The 19574-nt window shown below is 39.8% G+C and overlaps 1 protein-coding gene across 1 annotated transcript in view; it reads left to right on the top strand.

The window, feature by feature from the left end:
• The window catches only part of LOC149246656 (PH, RCC1 and FYVE domains-containing protein 1-like), a 149932-nt gene extending 130756 nt beyond the window's left edge, over positions 1–19176 (top strand). The window contains 3 exon segments of the mRNA XM_089457993.1: positions 16986–17443; positions 17701–18586; positions 18861–19176. Coding sequence (XP_089314119.1) covers positions 16986–17443; positions 17701–17851 — 609 coding nt within the window. The 3' untranslated portion in view covers positions 17852–18586; positions 18861–19176.
• Positions 19177–19574: the final 398 nt, after the last annotated feature.

The following is a 19574-nucleotide window of genomic DNA, read 5'->3' as shown; positions in this document are numbered from 1 at the left end:
CTGATTTGTTCATTTACCTTTTCATAGAATTCAGTGGCTACCTTATCAAGTTGAAGCTCTCCCTCTGTCTGACCAAAATCTAAATTAGAATTTGACCAAGCTGAATTAGAATTTTAAATTTATTATTTTATATGATATTATAAATTTGGATAATGTCAAATGATATTCATATCAATGATCATGCTTTGCAGCTTTTCAATTCAAACCAAATTGTGATAGTGGACTCAATTAATAAATTATATTTTATATTTATAAATTTTTAAGACCCTGACGCTCCCCCACGTTTCCTAAAAAATGGTAGGGAGCTTTTGCATAGGCCACTCCCGCGCCCCCTCGCTCCCTCGCCCCCTCGTCCCAGAACCTTGGTGGAACATTGTAATTAATATTTTTAATGGAGTCCTTAAGTCTAAAATTAGGGAAAATAAAATATTAATGTGAATTAATATAAAACTGTGTTAGAAGGGTCCAAAAGTCATGGATCAAGCTAGATCTAATCTTAGCCGTTGATTAGGGACTTAATCTCGGCCGTTGAATTGTCAACGAGAAAAGTATAAGAGGAGGCTTGAGGGTCACTTGGAGAACACACCAAGAAATCAAGATTTCGACTTTCTGGGGTGGCGTTTGCTAAGCAAGTTGAGAGAGTGATTAGCGTTGCGGCTAAGGGGCAGTGAATACAGAAGCAGAGAGGTAGAGATAGCACCGAGAGGATCAGCGCAGTAGCCGGAGAGAGGAACGCAAAACCAGCCAAGGGTTCACGCAGAGCTAGCCAGGACTCACGCAGGACAACCAGGAACTGCGTAGTGCCTCAGAGGGCTAGCGTGAGTGACGCAGAGGGCCATAGGACTGACGCAGGCAAAGCTAGAGTGACACTGGGCTAATGCTGGGCCAGAGAGAACTGACGCAGTCCCTAGAGGCTGATGCTGGGGTTTCGTGGGGCAGATTGGAGCTGTGGAGCTGCTAGAGTGTTTATCCGGGGTTTCAGCCGAAATATCTACTTCCGAGTAGAGAGGTACTACTGCCGAGATTTTTCTCTGTTGGGTGAGCCGGATTTGGCACTCAGATTGTATTCTGAAACTGCTTAATAAATCAAACCCTCAGATAGCTGCACCAGTTTTCCCGCATTGGGTTTTTCCGGGGACATTAGTCCAAAAACAACGGTGTCACTTGTGTGCTTGTTTCTGTTTCCTTCAGTTGATGATTTTTAATGTGTTGAGTATGTACTTGTATTTATTTCCAGTATTTACATGGTAAATAACTTGTTAATTAACATAACAAGTAGGTAGGAATAAATCAGTAAAGTACATGAAGGGTTTCTAAGGGTTAGACTTAGAAATTCCAACATCTACAGTAACCAAGAGATTGTTGGAGTTCTTGTGACCTCCCGTTCGAGTAGCTTCGTCCACTTCTTCAACAGATCATGTCCCAGTTGGAGCTAGATGTTACCCACCATTTTGTGGGTGATATCCCTAGGAGTTTTTTTTATTTGTTTGTTCTCCAAGATGGTGCTCAACCAGCAGCCAACATCGCCTTGCAGCCATCAACTAGCTCGTTGTACCACTTCTCCGCCACCTGAGCCAGCCATGTGGTCCCTCACCCATTTTCCATGATCATATGTTTGAAGGTGGGCCTCCCGAACCTAAAGGTATGCCTTGTCATTTGGTAATTGAATATTGTAGTTTGCTTATCATGGACACTTCTAGTCATGTATTAATGGGGGGATTCAACATAAAGAATAGGCTAGGTGTGTGCTCTTGTCCCCTAGACCCCTTTGGATGTTAACCTTGGATTCTAGTCTCGTGGGATCTCTTTACTGACCCTTTGGCTTTAGGGATGGTATTACATGGGAAACCTTGATTTTGGTTGCGTGGTCCCACTCCCTCATTCATATATATTACTCCCCTTCCACTCATTATAACTTCTTTCATCATTTCTCCCACTTGGGTCCACAGTCATCCACTAGGTCCACATAGGGTCAGCTCTCCCCTTCCCCTTTCCCACACCTTGGGTTGGACTTGGAATGATGCCCCAGAGGTTGATGCAGTTGAAAAGAAAAGTAAAAGCATAATTGGCCACATTCGATAGGAAAATGTATCACAAAATGCAAAAGATGGCCGAGACAAACACATTTATCACATGGGCAAAAGCCAATGCATGAGCCTTACCCTATTCCTTTGGCCATCACGCTGGTTCCTACATGCCCTAGATGAGCCTTTTTTATCATTTAGGAACCCATGATTGTCCCAACCCCTGGTGGGCAATGAACCACCCTACCTTATAAGGGGTATCCACTGCTACATTTCACACATCATGCTCTTACCCCTTAAGCCCCGAGCAGTTAATTAAAGAAAAAGCATTAAAGGCAAAAGGCATATAAAGAAGGGTGGAAAAATCAAGGCCAGGGTACCTCATGTACCACGATTTCTCCCTCCTATACATTATATACCCAAGTGTGGGCTCCCCTTTCACTTGCTACGCTTGTACCCCAACAGGTGGTCTAGGGTTGCCCCTTTTCATTCCCTACTCCATTCATCTCTTTATCACATGGCACTACCTTTTAAAGGATGTACCTTGGACATATTATCCCCTTTAGAAGTAGAAATTGCCTAATGAGATACTTGGTTAACCCCATTTGGAGCTTGGAGACATTAGCACGTGCCAAAGCCCATTATGGAAGGGCATGCCATTATGAAGTCCCCACTTGTTATCCATGGTTTGTAAGTTCTTTTACTCCATTTCCTTTATGACTTGTTGTATTGGAAGGCTAGGGGACACATTGGATCCTATGCAGGATTGCAGGTGGTCTTCATCTTGGGTTTGGTCTCCCTATATGGGGTCCTAATCATTCAGAGGGATACATTGGCACATGTAGGGTGTGTGTTGAGAGCCATGGGCCTCCACAACAGTAGACAACACTACATGGATCCCCAGAGATGTTCAGAGATTGCTCAAGATTCACCTATTGGACGAGGAAGATGCACCTCATTCACCATTGCCTAGCCAGTCCCACAGTTGTACCATGCATTTGGCAGATGACTCAGGACTTGTATGTTGATGTGCCATCACTTACACCATCATCTGAGCCCTTACAGATGGTCTATAGGCATCTTTGACTTATTTGGAGACACATGAAGTCACTTTTGTGCCTTTACAACCATTGAGAGCACCACAGGTTTATTATATGGAGAACAAGTGGCCAACCCCCCGTGTCCATTACTTTTGGAAGTCCAAATCATCATTTTGGCACTGATGAACTTCATCAGGCCTCTTAGAGAGCCCAACGACATGCATTATTGATTATTCGACCTCCTGGGAGGCCTATTATTTTGTTTATGAGCTTGTTTGTTGGGCTTGTCACCAATAGATAATTATTTGCACATTATTTTAGTTGATGGGTTAATGTAGGCTCAAATTAGGTAATTCGAACTCCTAATGAGTGTATAAATAGGAGAGACATGAATTCATTTTGTATCATCACTTGTATTAGATCATTCTCTCTCTTGAGAATTTCACATTTTTTTCTTGGAGGATGAATTGGAGCATGGATGAATTTTGATGTTTGGATTGGACTTTCTTATCTTGGAGCTTCTTTATTGGCAAATGTGTTGATGGTTGGATATGTTCTCTTACATGTAAGTACACATTTTTAATGCTATTCTTGTTTTACTTTGTCATATGCATTGGAATGGGATTTTCGCTATACTAGGGCTAATTGTTGCATTGCATAATTGCGAAATTGTGGAATTATTGTTTCTATATAGCATCTCTCAATGTATGGGCCATGTATGTTGAATGAAATCTCATAGGGATAATTCTACTATTGAATTTATTTTGATAAGCCATATCTTTTTGCAAAGCGAAGTATAAAGCTTTAAGGTCACTTCTTCTTGCCCTAAAGGCCAAGCGAAGTAGTCCTTGAGGCCTCCTTGACTGAGAAACGAAGTCCTTTCTCATCATTCTCCTAGACTCCATTCTTCCCAAGGGATTAGGCACTGGTCTACCAATAGGTGGTCACTCAAAGAACCATTTTTTTTCACCTTTTCCTCTTCATTCTAGGTCTAGACTCACTGGGCCACCTAGGGCATCACTTTCCTGACAAAGTAACCATAGAAAAAGTTTGATTTCCTAGCCTCTACTGTGCTGGTGTGTCCTCAAGGTCTCCTCCAAATTTAAAGAAATTCTGACGGTGGGATTGTGAGATATCCCAAGCCCTAGCTCTGAGATCAAACTTTGCCCTGGTGTTCCCTAGGCTAGCCTCTTCATATATTGATGCAATATGTCCTTTCAGTAAGCCAAACCATATCCCATTATTATCAAAGTTGCCAGATCACAATAGCCTCTAGTCAAGATGTGGGATTCTTCATGTCAAATTCTTGCTGCTTGCTCCCTTTGAGGTCAACATTCATCTTCATATTTGCAACAGAATTTTGCCTCATGCTCTTCAACTTCCAGTCATCAATCAATGTGTTCCTGGAACAAACCGATCCGCTGTTGGTACAAAAACATCATAACTCTTCCACTTCTTGCTCTTTAATCATGTAATATCCCCAATTTCCTAAGTCACTTCGGAAAAATCACAAATTTTGACAATTTTGTGCTGATGGCAAATTTTGGGCATTTTGACTTAGGAGGAAAAAGGAAATATCATCCTTAGTGGATTGTGGGGGCCACAAGGAGGGAATTCACACTTCCTAAGGCAATGCACACTTGTGGGGAGAGGAGAGAGAATAGGGATGTGCATACTAGTGGAGAATGGGGCCCACAAGGAGAGAGGGAGGTAACAAGCCTAAATAGAGCATGAGGGCCTTCACTTAGGATCTCTTGACATTTTGACTATTGAAACAAGTTCTCTTGTGGCTGCTTAGCTCAAGATTATTAGTGCTGTTTAGCACAAGGATTTCCAAGTGGGAATCCATCCCTTCTTCAGAGAACCTTGAGTGTCTCCCTAGTAGGGAAAAATGAGTCCATTCCGGGCTTCTTCAGAGCTGTATTTTCAGTGATTCACCTAGCAGTGTGCATTTTTTGGGGTGCAAAAGGCAACTCCTCGAGTAGATTTGAGTCTCTGTCGAAATGTTGCTTGGTCCTGGATTCTATGGGGAATTCGTCCATCTTAAGGGCAAAAATTTAGTGGTGATTTGTAGGGCTGGAAGAGATGCTTTCCTGACAGTGGATTTGCACCATTTCTGGTGTGCGTAGGGGTCACTGGACAGGAGCTGCGTAGGGGATAAGGAAAGGATAATTTGGGTGAGATAAGGGCTGGAAGAAATAAGGAATTCCGGAGGGAAAATTTGCTTGTGATTGGGAGGCTCTTGTAGGGAGATTGTGGACAATTTGCAACACCCTTTTTCTTGTAGTGTGTTGTGGTGGCTAGGTTGGGCAACTCGCACTAATTTGGGCTCTTCGGAGACAGTTGGAATCAACCCAATTCCTTCTTGGGTTTGGTGGTAGGAAGCTACCCGTAATTTTGCAGAATTTTCTGAGGGCTGAAACTTCAGTTCCACTCCAGCAACAACGGTAGTAAATTTCTGGGCAGTGCGCAAATTTTGTGGGTGTCATCTTCAACACTTGGGACAACGAACTATCACCTGGGTTTTGCTTAGCTTGTTGAAGCAAGCTCAGGTTCCATTGTTCTCACTTACATTGCATGTCTCTGTTATTTACTGAATATTTCCATTAGGAATATTACAAATCAACTTCTTTGATGCAAGCTTCAAACTGCTCTCTTCTTCTTTACCTTCATACTTCTTCTTTCTGCTAGTCAAGTTTTAGAGAAATGTTGTCTTGACCTGCAACCTTTATTAGAAGATCATGAAAGAAAAAAAGGACAAGGCACAACGATAATAAACAAAGAGATATAAATTACTTATCTTTTGAAAAGGATTAGTTCCCTCTTAATCTTGGACCTGTTCACCAACCTTGTTCTCACATTGAACATCAAGGGTTAGATCTATTTTTTACAGTGGACATGATTAGATAAGGTTTTTCTCATAGGATTCTCTAAATCAAACCTTAGCTAGGGTTTACAAACCTTAAATTATTCAAATTCATCAAGACCTGTCATTCATGCATTGCAAGATTCTACAAACATACTGGTTAGGTGCAAAATCCTATATTATTGTCAAACCTTCTATATCAGAGATTTCATTCCTTGATCATAATGACCTAGTCCTTGTAAGCAGAAAAAGACGTCACATGCTATATCAACAATTTCTAGTATATCTACTAACTTTCAAAAGAGCATAAGATCATTATCTTGTGAGTTCATCATGAACTAGGACACTTAATAGTTTGCAAGACGATTTTGAAATGAACAGGAACTATACAGAGTCCAGACCTCTTTTGACCTTACGTTATCTTGTCTTGCAAAGATTTGATCTCTTGACCTTTTCTTCAGCTAACAAGTGGCAACTTCCTTCAACGAGATGCTTTAGATCTGGCAGACTTATGTATAGGATGAAATCTTGGTGGAGTTGCTTCTTCATATTGTAGTGGTACAAAGATACTCTTCACCTAGCCTCAAATTCCTATTCACATCTATACTGCTTATTTATCTTTTTCTTTCACATGAAAATATCTTCAATGATTTGGCCACTTAACTACTGACTACGAAGATATATTCTTCTCCTGCAAACAGGTCTTCATTAGGTCGGCCTCAAAATTTCATTCATTTTTCTATTTGGTAGTGTGGCTGCTTCATATACTAATGCCACAACTCTTTCACAGATTTCTCAAGGTCTTATTATATGACTACGTTTCTTCTTTCAATGAGCCAAACCAGAATATCATAAATACCCCTTAGATTCTTGTATAGAGTGCCTCGGATTTTGGATTCTTCATCATTTAGGGTTCCTCAGGAAGTATTGTCACAGAGAATTTTGTAGAGAGCTCAGAGGTATTATTGATGCTTGTTTGCTTGCCTCAAAAATTGATGAGCATTAGATATTTCTGTCTTTCATGTAGATTCTGCCTTTCATCCATCAAATGTGTAACTTCAGAACTTACATGCAATCACAATACCACAAAGAATTTTGGATATTACTCGGATTAGCCATATGCCATAGTCTCTGATTTTCAGAAATTCAGATGCATGTTCCTTAATGTGTATAATGATGTTGTTTCAGAGATATAACAAATTTCTTCTTTTCCACAGAGAGTATACTTCGGACCTTTATATAGATTCTGTCCTTTGTATGAAATAGAATATTAGAAACACATGTATTTTCACATAGTAGGGTTACACAAAAATAGGCTTTGGCATTTAGTCCACCTCTGAAATTCGTGTTTAGCACAATTAGTTTTGCCATAGACTTCAAAAGAGATATGCCACAGAGTTAACCATATAGATTTGAATTGTTTCACAACTGCTATCACCAGTTCGGACAATTGTCATCATATGTTTGGATGTCACACATGTTCATCTTTGCAATAATCTCTTACAGTGCAGACTTTTGGTTTGTTTGATCACAGTTCTTTTTGTATGGAGTTGAAACACTGTCCTTACTTCACTCTTCCATGGATTCTATAGAGATTTAGCTTTAGATATGAGTGAGTTGATGTGCTCCAATGCAAGTGCGAATGCAGACTTCAATTCAATGTATCAGAGTCTCGGACTTTTATAACAGGGATTATGGACTTTCTTTTCTAGATCCTGGTAAACATTCTTATAAACTATAACCCTTTTACCTGGAGATGTATTTTGGATGGCAGTAAGAGTACAGACCTCCTGTAGTAGTCTAATTGAGCTCAATAGTAATGAATTTAATAAATACATCAATAGTACATTTGAATTACATTGTGAAGACCAACACTAGTTGCATTTCCAAAACTCCCTACAAACTAGGGAGGTATTCATAATGAGACAACAAGATACTCTCAAGTTGAAATATTCTCATAAGAAGGATTCAGATTGATAAGCACCATCATAACCAACATTGTCAAAAATAGCAAGGCCTTGACTATTAGGCTCTATATCTCCACTAGATCAAAGCACAATGTTGGGATGCATAAATTTGGACACCATTGCCTCTCTAGGCGCATACTCCATCTGGATGTTCACCAGGTATGTCCTCACAGGACTATTCTTATCTTGGTTACACATCCTCAAAGAATATCGGTCCTAGGGACTATTCTTATCTTGGATTCAAATCCTCAAAGAATATCGGTCCCAAATGCTTATCGAATCCACCATTCTCCTTACCAGTGCCTTCACTAGGCTTATCACTGTTAGTCCTAGCCATAGTGCATGACACATGGAGAATACGGTGTCCACCCTCACTTTCTCTCAATCAGGGAGGAGATCTTCACTCCCTCTCAAACAGGGAGCAATAACCACAAGCCTAAGCTTGTCTAAAAAATACTCATTAATGCATCAACTACTTGTTCTTTTGAGGAGATCTTGTTGTAGCTTCTCAGCTCCTGTCTGCATCATTCTATTGAATCATAAAGCACTTCGACCTTCTTGACAATCTTCATATCGAATACACAGTTCATCAAACGCCTTATGGAGCCAAACTTCTTCATAAGCCTTCTCATCTTCTTCCTTTGTTTTACAATAGAGTTCAGCGTCATGTTCTTCCAAGAAATCATATCAACTTCCAATTATCATCAGTAGTATTTCTATCTATCTAACCAATCAATGTAGAACTAGTTATAGTTCCCTCTTTCCAGCTGAGGTGGGTGAACTTCTTCTCGATCAATATCGAATCTAACATATCGTCAAGTGATCAACAAACTATCTCATGATTGCTTGGATCTGTTCGCTGCCTTTTCTGCTCCTATAGTGTACAGACTTCCGCTATATATTGTTCCTGGAAGCCATATCATATCTCGAACCAGTGTTTTAAAATTCAGCCGAGCCGGATCAGTACAAAACTGGTCCAAAGGCCGGTCTGTTATCGAACTGGCTGAACCGGTCACTGAATCAGCGGGTTTGGTAACAGACCGACTGATACCAGAATGGAAGCGAAGGACCGACAGGACGAGATACAATATAGAGGCTGTGATTGTGCACTATAACAACGAGATTGTCATTGTGTCTTGTATTCTTGTACTAATGGATAATTGAGGGCCATTATCCCTTGTATGGGAGCCCTAAACCATTGTATTATATGTTGATTAATATAACAAAGTTGGGTTGAAAAATTTGTAAAAAGTTGTCGATAATTGTTCATGTGTGATTGATTGCTGTTTATATTCCAATGTGCAAAGTAGCTTTGTTGAGATTCTTGGTTGGGTAGCGTTAGAGATTTTAAGATTCTATCCTAGACACTAGGGTTGTGGAAATTCAACATATTTTAGCTGTCGAAACCAGGTAGGGCATCCTGTCCTGTTGCTCAGGAATCTATACATCAATATCTTGATCATTTCTGTCTTCCAGAGCTGAAGACTATCCTAAATTGAGCTACTTGTGTATTGAGTTGGTTTGGCATCTTGATACGACATCTTTGGATTATTGAATAATGCTTGTCTTGCGAAAATTTCGTATTATTGATTACACAATGTTCATGTTAAAATTGGCAAGTAGGGCCAAATTCTACCTTTGGGCAGCTCATTTGATGGAGATGATGATTGCATTAAATTCCTCTGTTCGAGAGGACCAAAATTGATATAAAGATCATCCAATTATGTTTTTGAATTTATGCCCACACATGTGCAAATTGTTTAGGTCGGCCGCATCATCATGTAGGCTCATGAAGCCGAATGGGCATGACTCTTCATCCTCAACAACTTGTATAAATACAAGTGCCCTCTCACCTCATTTGGCATCATCATCACACATTTCTTCTCTCTCCTTCTGTCATTGGTTCGTACAACTATTGGGTAGATATTTTCTCTCACATGTGTGGCAGAAGGACAAATTTTCTGGGCAAATTGTAGGGCCGAATTTCAAGACTGTTGCAGGAGTTTGACCAGTGTTGATCGAGCGAATCATCCTTTGATTGGGATTTTTGTAGGAAAAATTCGTTTTTGCCAAGTTGTATAGTTTGGCACAAGAACCGAGAATTTCTGGGCACTTTGACCACATGGCTGACTGCAGGGTTGAGCACATACCTGACCGCAAAGTTGATCATAGAGTTGACCAAGTTTGACTGCAATTTTCAGGATTGTTTTGGGCTTATTTTGACCACCTTATCAGGCCAAGTTTCATTGGGTATGACCGAGCTCCAAAACGGAAGATTTGTTGCTGTGTTGACCATCTTTGACTTTTTGGTTAGGGTTGAGTTTGACTGCAGTTGATAGCAGATTTAACAGGGTTGTTTTCACTGTGATTTGGCAAGTCAAATATTCACTTTTGTACTCTCTGTGTGTTGAACATTTGATATAATAATAAAAAGAATTGCTCAAAGGGTTTTCCCCACATTGGGATTTCTTTTCTTTTGCATTTTGTTTCATGTTCTATCAACTTTTACTGTCAATGTGATTAATGTGTTTGCTATTGAAAACTAAATTGGAAATTGTCATTGGGCTGCTAAAGGAACATTGAAGTAATTGTGCAAAGCATAGAACATACCATTGTTAACTAAAATTAACATGGTATCAGAGGTTAGGTGAAGACAAAGCCCAAGCAAGAGAGAGAAAATAAATTACTAAGGGAGAGCCGTTAGACAAGATTATTGGACTAGCTTCAATGGCTACTACATCTTCAAATCTGAGGATAAGCTCAAGGACAAATTTGACTATCATTCATGGAAGATGACTTTGGATTTGACTTTAGAAGAGCATGATGTGATGGACTTTTAAATGCACCTGCTGTTGCAAATACAAAGTATAGGAAAGGTGAGGTCAAAGCTAAAAGAATTATCATAGACTCCATTCAAAAGCATTTGGTTGCCTATATTTCTGATTTGGGAACATCTAAGGAGATGTATGATAAGCTGATTGGGATGTTCAAAGTAAACAATGCAAATTAAATTCTCTTTCTCAAGAACAAGCTGAAAGACATCAAGATGGATAAAGGGGAGTCTATCCAATCCTACTTCATGAGGATCACACAAATCAAGAATGGCCTTCTATCCATTGGAGAAGTTATTGTTGACAGTGAGCTCACTCTCATTGCACTTGAAGGTCTTTCAAGAGCATGGGATGTGTTTAATACAACCATTCTCAACAATGACAGGGTTCTTAGTTTCGATGAATTATTGGCTAGATGCACTCAAGAAGAGATGAGGATGATGGAGAGAGGCAAGCCCTCAAATGGAAATGAACCTACTGCCTTCTCTGCTCATGCTAAGAGGAAGAATAATGCTGGTCCAAGAAGACAGGGTCAAGGGTTCAAGCAGGGATTCAAAGAAGGAAGGAAAGGAAGGTGCTACAATTGTAATAGGTTTGGCCACTATGCTAGAGAATGCCCTCACAAGAAGAATTCTCCAAGGGATGATGACAACAACAATCACAACAATTTCAAAGGCAAAGGCAAGCAAAGGAACAACATGTTCAACAATAAAGGAAAGAGGAATGTTCTCGTTGCTCAATATGGAAATGGTTGACCTCTCAAAAGGACGAGAAATTCCAGGTATGAGGAAAGTAAAGTTGTAGAAAGACAAAAGGAATTTTATCTTATTTCCGCTTTATCTACTGCCTCTCCTCTGGATAGTTTGGATCATTGGTTGATTGATAGTGGAGCCTCAAGGCACTTCACTGGGTTCAAGGAGGCCCTCTCAAATTTGGTTGAAAAGAAGATTAATTTGGAGATCATACTGCTACCTATCCCATGAAAGGAATAGGTATTGTCACTCTTCACTTAAATCAAAGTCAAACCATTTATCTACAAGAAGTATTGTATGTACCTGATTTGAAGAAGAACTTGGTGTTTATTTCTGCAATGGAAGAAAAAGGCTTCAAGGTAGCATTCATTGATGGAAAGGTATGTATTTGGCAAAGAAACCCTAAAGATGCATTTACACTTTGATTTAGGGTTGAAGGTCTCTATCAAGTTGGAGGAAGTCCTTTGGGAGCCTTGACTTGCGATACTTCTCTTCAATGTAAATTATGGGACTAGAGATTTGCTCGCCTTCATTACAAAGCCTTACCTGGGGTAAGGAAGATGGTCACAGGTATGCCCGAGTTCAACATGAATCATGAAGGCGTTTGTCAGGGTTTTGCAACTGGGAAACTTATAAAGGGACCATTCCCTTCAAGTGAAAGCCAAACCACTGATATTCTTCAATTGGTCCATTCTGACCTATCTGGAATGTTGCCCGTAACATCATTGGGAGGATACTTATACTATGTAATTTTCGTGGACAACTTCTCCTGCAAAACATGGATCTATTTCTTGAAGAAGAAGGATGAAGTGTTCAAATGGTTCCATTCTTTCAAAGCTTTGGTGGAAAATCAGATAGGGAAGAAGATCAAAATATTGAGGACTGATAATGGAACCGAATATGAATCAAATGAATTCAATGACTTTTGTAGAGAGGCTGGCATTAAGAGGGAGACAACCGTTCCGTACACTCTTGAGCAAAATGGAATTGCTGAAAGAAAGAATCGAACAATCATGGAAGCCACCCATGCCATGCTCCATGATCAAGGTTTACCAAAGTTCTTATGGGGAGAAGCTGCAAACACTATCATATATGTTCAAAATAAGAGTCCATATCAAGATTGGATTTCATGACACCTGAAGAAGTTTTCACTGGTAAGAGACATGATGTTTCTCATTTAGAATATTTGGTTGTCACATGTATTTTCATGTGCCTAAAGAGAAAAGAAACAAGCTAGAAGCATCTGAGAAGAAAGGTATATTTGTGGTCTACAGTGAAAATTCAAAGGCATATAGAATCTATGTGCTTGGACAAAGAGATGTGGAAGTTAGCCATGATGTCACCTTTGATGAAGACACTGCACTTGGAAATGCTAGAGATCTCCCCATTCCAAAGAAGGATAATGATGGTGTTGCAAAAAAGCAAGATGAACCTCTGAAAAATGAGCTTATGCCTGATGGGCCCCATTGATCCACCTCCTGGTGATCCCTCTACCTCAAGAAAAAGACCTTTCTGGCTCAAAGATACTCTCGAAGATGCTGAAAGACATATTGCTCCAAGAGGGACATTTGTGAAAGCAAGAAGCCGAACATGTATCAAGGGTATTTAGTTGCTATGAGTACTATTGTTCAATCTGAGTCATGTACGTTCGAAGAAGTCGTAAAGCACCAAGTCTGGAAGGATGCGATGAATGAGGAATATGAATCTATCTTTGAAAATGATGTCTGGGCTGTGGTGCCTAGATCGAAGGACAAGTCCGTAGTCACTTCAAAATGGCTATACAAAATTAAACATGGAGTTGATGGGAGTGCTGAAAAATATAAGGCTAGGTTCGTTGCTCGAGGCTTCTCTCAAATGGAAGGAGTGGACTATGACAAGATATTTTCACCGGTTGCTCGATATACCACTATCTGATTGATTATTGCTCTTGCTGCCTTTCAAGGATGGAGCCTACATCAAATGGACGTTAAGGCTGCTTTCTTCATGGCTCGCTTAAGGAGGAAGTCTACTTGGAACAAACTCAAGGGTTTGAAGTACAAGATCAAAGGACACACGTATGCAGGTTGAAGAAAGCCCTCTATGGGTTGAAGCAAACCCCTACGACTTGGTATGTGAGGATTGATAACTATCTTATGAAGCTGGGATTTACAAAGAGCGATGTTGATCCTAATCTATACTTCCAAGGTTGAAAAGGACATGCCTCCCATTTTGGTCCTTTATGTAGATGATCTCATTCTGACAAGTGCAGGGCTTCTCATTTATCAATGTAAGAGGGAGTTGGCTTCTGAATTCGAAATGAAGGACCTAGGTCCGATGCATTACTTCCTAGGCCTAGAGGTTTGGAAAAATCAAGGTGAGATTTTCCTTTCTCAAGGAAAACACATTGTGAAGCTGCTTGAGAGATGTGGGATGGTGGATTGCAAGCCTATGTCTACTCCGATGGGATTTAACTTCAAGAAACTATGTGGAAGTGCTGTTGGGCCAGAATTGGCAAACCCTTCTGAGTATTGACAACTTGTGGGGGCCCTGATGTTTTTGGTAAACTCCCGATCGGATATATGCTTCACTGTGAGTACATTGAGTCAATTTATGGTTGAGCCTCATCACGTATATTGAGTTGCTGCTAAGAATTCCTTGAGATATCTCTGTGGCACAATCAACTATGGATTGAGATACACTGCCAGGAATTTGAGGGTACATGGATATACTGATGTTGACTAGGTTGGCAATGTGGTGATCATAAGAGAACGTCTAGATGTTGCTTCTAATTGGGGTCTGCGTCAATTTCTTGGATGAGCAGGAAGCAAAAATCGATTGCTCTAAGCATTGCCGAGTCCGAATACATTGCTGCTAGTATGGATGTTGTGAAGTTGTTTGGGTGAGGAAGCTCTTTAGTGAGCTATTTGAGCATGTGCTGGATACCATTGTGATCTACTGCGACAACCAGAGTGGGATTTGTCTTTTAGAGAATCCTGTGTTCCACGACCGCTCCAGGCACATTGATATCAGGTACCTCTTTATCCGGGATATGGTACAATAGGGAGAAATAAGGCTCCAACACATTAGGACTGATGAGCAACTCGCATACATCCTCACAAAGCTCTTAGAGAAGGTCAAATTCTTAGCCTTCTGAGAGAGACTTGGAGTCGTGGGAAGACCCTCCCATGAGGGTCTTTCTTGTGTTGGACATTAAGCTCTGGGAGCTCCTGGGGCCTTGGGGTACCTTTTGGAGCTATGAGTGATCATATGGTGAGTGGTTCACCTTCTACTATTGGTGTGTTGTGTACACGGTGAGTGGTTCACCTTCCCCTGTGATACCCCATGATGATTGACATGTGTGTAGGGTGAGTGGTTCACCTTCCCCTACAATATGTGTGTAGGGTGAGTGGTTCACCTTACCCTACGATTGACATATGCATAGGATGAGTGGTTCACCTTCTCCTATGACATATGCGTAGGATGAATGGTTCACCTTCTCCTGCTCATGCCCCAACATACATCCTACCCATGTAGTTTGAGACTCATGGGAAGTACCTCTCATCTGGCTAATGAGTTTGGAAAAGTGGATAGGGACCATAGCACTACCGATGAACGCATCGTGTACTATACTCCCTATGTCTAGGATGCATGGTGTTCAACACCTTGATCTGGGATCTAGTCTGATTGAGGTTCTACCTTTGGACTGACTTTTGTCAGTGGAGAGTGGTAAGGTCTTGTGACTCACTCTTGATCAATTCTTCTTCATTATTCATATCAGTGTTCAACAGAGCAGAGATGAGATGAGATACAAAAATGATACATGACGACAGGGTGGTATGATGATCAATGATGATGGATGGATTGGCAGGTGAAATTCTCCCTAGTTGAGAGGGATTGTTAAAATTGGCAACTAGGGCCAAATTCCACCTTTGGACAACTCATTTGATGGAGATTATAATTTCATTAAATTCCTCTTTTTGAAGGGACCACAATTGATATAAAGATTGTCCAATTTGGACAAGTAGAAGTGTGTTTTTGAATTTATACCAACACTTGCAAATTGTTCAAGTTGGCCACGTCATCGTGTAGGCTCATGAAGTCCAATGGACGTGACTCTTCACTCTCAACGACTTGTATAAATACAAGTGCCCTCTCACCTCATTTGGCATCATCATCACACACATTTCTTCTCTCTCCTCTCATTGGTTCGTACAGGTATTGAGCAGATCTTCGCTCTCTCACACGTGGCAGAAGGACATATTTTCTGGGCAAATTGCAGGGCCGAATTTCAGGATTGTTGCAGGAGTTTGACCAGCATTCACCAAGCACTTTGACTCATCCTTTGACAACGACTTTTGTGGGAAAATTTCGTTTTTGGCAGGCCGTACAGTTTGGCACAGGAACCGAGAAATTCTGGGCACTGTGACCGCAGGGCTGACTGCAAGTTTGACCGTAGACCTGATCGCAGAGTTGACTGCAGAGTTGATCATGTTTGACCACAGTTTTCAGGACTGTTTTGGGCTTACATTGACGACCTTATCAGGCCGGGTTTGACTGGGTATGACTGAGCTTCAAAAAGGAATATTTGCTTCTGCGTTGACCATCTTTGATTTTCTGGTTAGGGCTGAATTTGACTGTAGATTTGACAGGACTGTTTTGAATGTGATTTGGCAAGTCAAATTTTCACTTTCGTACTCTCTGCTGAACATTTGATATAATAATAAAAAGAATTGATCAAATGGTTTTCCCCACATTGGGGTTTTTCCCTGGCATCCACCAAATCTGGTGTTCTCTTTTCATGGCTTGTCTTCTGCATTTTGTTTCATGTTCTATCTACTTTTACTGTCAATGCGATTGATGTGTTTGCTATTGGAAATTGTCATTGGGCTGCTAAAGGAACATTGAAGTAATTGTGCTAAGCATAGGACATACCATTGTTAACTAAAATTAACAGTTCATTATATCATTGGAAGGCAAGTTGACTGTTCAAAGAATATATTGAATTTGATCACTGTACTGAAAAATAAAAAATAAAATCTGTAAATCCTAGACCAAATTGCCCTAGTCTACTACAAGAGTGCTGAGTATATTAGAATGATGGATGCTGCATATTTTTAACAATGATATTCTTCAGGATTACCCTTTTTTTTAAAAACATATTTGCATAATTGCATAATTGCATTGTTTTGTATATATTTCTTTAACTGTAGCTACTAGCTAGTCACTATGCATTGTTTCACATTTATGCTGTTACTATTTGGTGAATTTCAAAAATAGGATTTGCAGGTTCATATTAAAGAAATACAGTTTTATTTATGTTATAAGAGATATGATTTTTCTGTCATGAATACCTGGGTCAAAATTCATTCAGCTAACTAGTATTATATGGAAAATCTGAAATGTGTTTCAGCCTATAGCATTCTCTTCTGTTGAATGATTCAATGCCTTCTTAATTCCTGTGGCTTGACCTGCATCTCTGTGCTACAGTGAAAATTTAAATATGATTATTTCAAAATGTTTTGACAGCTGAAGGATATGGCTGAAAGATTACCTGGAGGAGCATATGTTCATAACAGATCAAGTTCATTGCCTACACATACTCATAATGCTGTAAACCTACAATCTGTAAGTGATGCTGGAGTCACAGCTGAAATGAGAGGTGCGGAGTCTCATGGTTATCCAGATACTGGCAATTCAGATTTTCGAGGGGCAGATTCCAATGGTACTGTTAGCCCATCAATGGTAGATGGACCTGTCATTACCAGCAATAAGATCTCTATTCAATCAGTTCAAGGTAGGATGGTGGAGTCAAGTAGGCTATTTCAAACAGAAAATATTGATGGACCAAAAAGTGGGACAATAGCTGCAGCAGAATGTGACCATGGTCATGAACATGAGACAGTCGAGCAAGATGAACCAGGTGTCTATATAACTCTAGCTTACTTGCCTGGAGGTGAGAAAGATCTCAAGCGGGTGAGATTCAGGTATTTCTCTGCCCCTGACATAAACTGTGGGCAATTTGAACTGCATTTATGAAAAACATGAACTCACCACATTTGGTATATTCTGCTGTCTTGTTTCTTTTCTGGCATGCAGAAGTCAGAAAAATGTTGATATCTGGACTTCTGTCATGGCCAATAGGATACGCACGCAGTGTTTTTAAATAGAGTAAAGTTCTTTTAAGTTTTCATTGGGTTAGAACATGATAGATTGTGATTATTGTTTGATGACATTTATGCAGCCGGAAAAAATTTAGCGAGAGGGAAGCCGAACATTGGTGGGCAGAAAATCGAGCTAGGGTATATGAGAAATACAATGTTAGGATAGTTCAAAGAACAACTATTGGTCCATCATCAACATCAGGGAGGCTTGATAGTATTGACAAAGTTTAGTCTTGTCTGCTGAGTTGGCTTTTTTATTACAGTGAAGATAGATGGGCTTGTCTCGACAACCTTTTCTATCAGGGGGAATACTGTGATAAACTGTTTATTTGCTGGATATAATATTCGGGAAATATGTTCACTGTAATAGCCATTGCAGCTTTATTGGATGGAGTTTAATTTGAATATGGATCAGAAGCTGGGCTGCAAGACCTTTCCATCACTTGGACGGAGGTAATTTTTTGGATCTAGCATGCGATTTTGTTCAATCCTCAGCTTGGTGTCTTTGTCAGATCAAACATTTATTGTCATAGAAACTGCTTTTTATTGAAGTTAGCAGAGGGGAAAAGTGGAATATAACTGTGAGTTCTGTGTATCGGCAGCTCTGGTGAAGTGCAGGAATCTAACATGGGTGGTTCTTCAAAAATGTTGTGTATAGTACTGCAATTTCCTTGAAACTCCACTGTCATATTTAGTGGGAATTTATAGTAATTTTGTCGAGTTTTTTTCTTGAAAATACTTTTCTGATTCTTGTAAAGCATTGATTAAGTGGCTAGCAACTTTGGGATGTTACTGCCCACCTGTGGATGAGCACCCTCTGTTATATTACATTCTTGAAGGAAAATCTGCAGCACCTCATACGTTACGGTCAGTCAACTAGTTCTTGCCTCTCCAAATCCTTGGTTGTGGCTTGTCCAACTGTCGAAGCTATTCTTCCAATTGAAGCATAGTTGTTACATTGTAGATGTAAGTCAGCGGCATTATTCTCCAAATTGATGGATTTGAAGTTTCTATGCTCTATTCAGTATGCAGTCTCTTTTGTGAATGTTCAATATCTATAGCATTAGTGACTAGTCATTGCTTAATATTTGCTCAAATTATTCTATCAATTTTAAATTTTAAATTTTATCATCAGTAGATTGTTTATTTGAAATAATATAAATTGTCCTCTATTTGGCCATAATTACGAGTTTCTAGTAAGAGGGATCTCCTAATAAGGATTTGCTATTTCTGCTTGCAGGTGGTGCTCGTTTTGTGTTTGCTATTCAAAGTGGTGTAAGCCACACAAATCATTTATCCAACTTTGTTTAATAAAGATGGTAGACCAAGCACATTCCTTTTTGTGCCAGTTTGATGCTGTAATCTCATTTTTATGTAATGCTCATCATATACATCCACTTGTGGGATATGTCTATTCTTGACTTTGTATCTTTTGGTGTACTATTACTTATCCTCTTGTACTCAATTCGCCTCATTTTGAAAGAATCTGGAAAGTGAATAGAAGCATCCTTGCTTCGTTGCTAGAATGAATTGGAGGAACCTTTCCTTTGCATTTACTAGACTGCCATTTTTTAGAATGTTGTGAAATCAAATAAGCATTAAATTTGTAATTATAGAACGAATATTATTTCACGCTAATGGACAAGTCTTCCTGTTGCAGATTTGCATCCTTTAAGTTCCTTGACAATATACGAGTTTGGCATGGTTGGCAGAAATAGTGAAGGAACCTATTTGGTATGCTCAAAATTAATATTATGCAACCATGTGTTGTACTACTAAGGAAAATATTATTCTGAAAATTGGTGACGTGTGATGCACTGATGGCATTCTCTGAAACTTCACATTGTATAACAAAAAAATGGTATGCAAGAGAGGGACATCCTAATTTTTGTTTTTGATGTGTAATAAATTAGAAACACTGCTTATAGTAACTTCATGGCTGATGTTCGACTAA

This window comes from Pinus tabuliformis, chromosome 7, assembly GCF_031772625.1.
Source record: "Pinus tabuliformis cultivar Carrire ecotype Pingquan chromosome 7, CPIR1, whole genome shotgun sequence".
NCBI classification, from domain to species: domain Eukaryota; kingdom Viridiplantae; phylum Streptophyta; class Pinopsida; order Pinales; family Pinaceae; genus Pinus; species Pinus tabuliformis.
The sequence above is the reverse complement of the archived record's forward strand: the minus strand, read 5'-3'. Positions and strand labels throughout refer to the sequence as shown.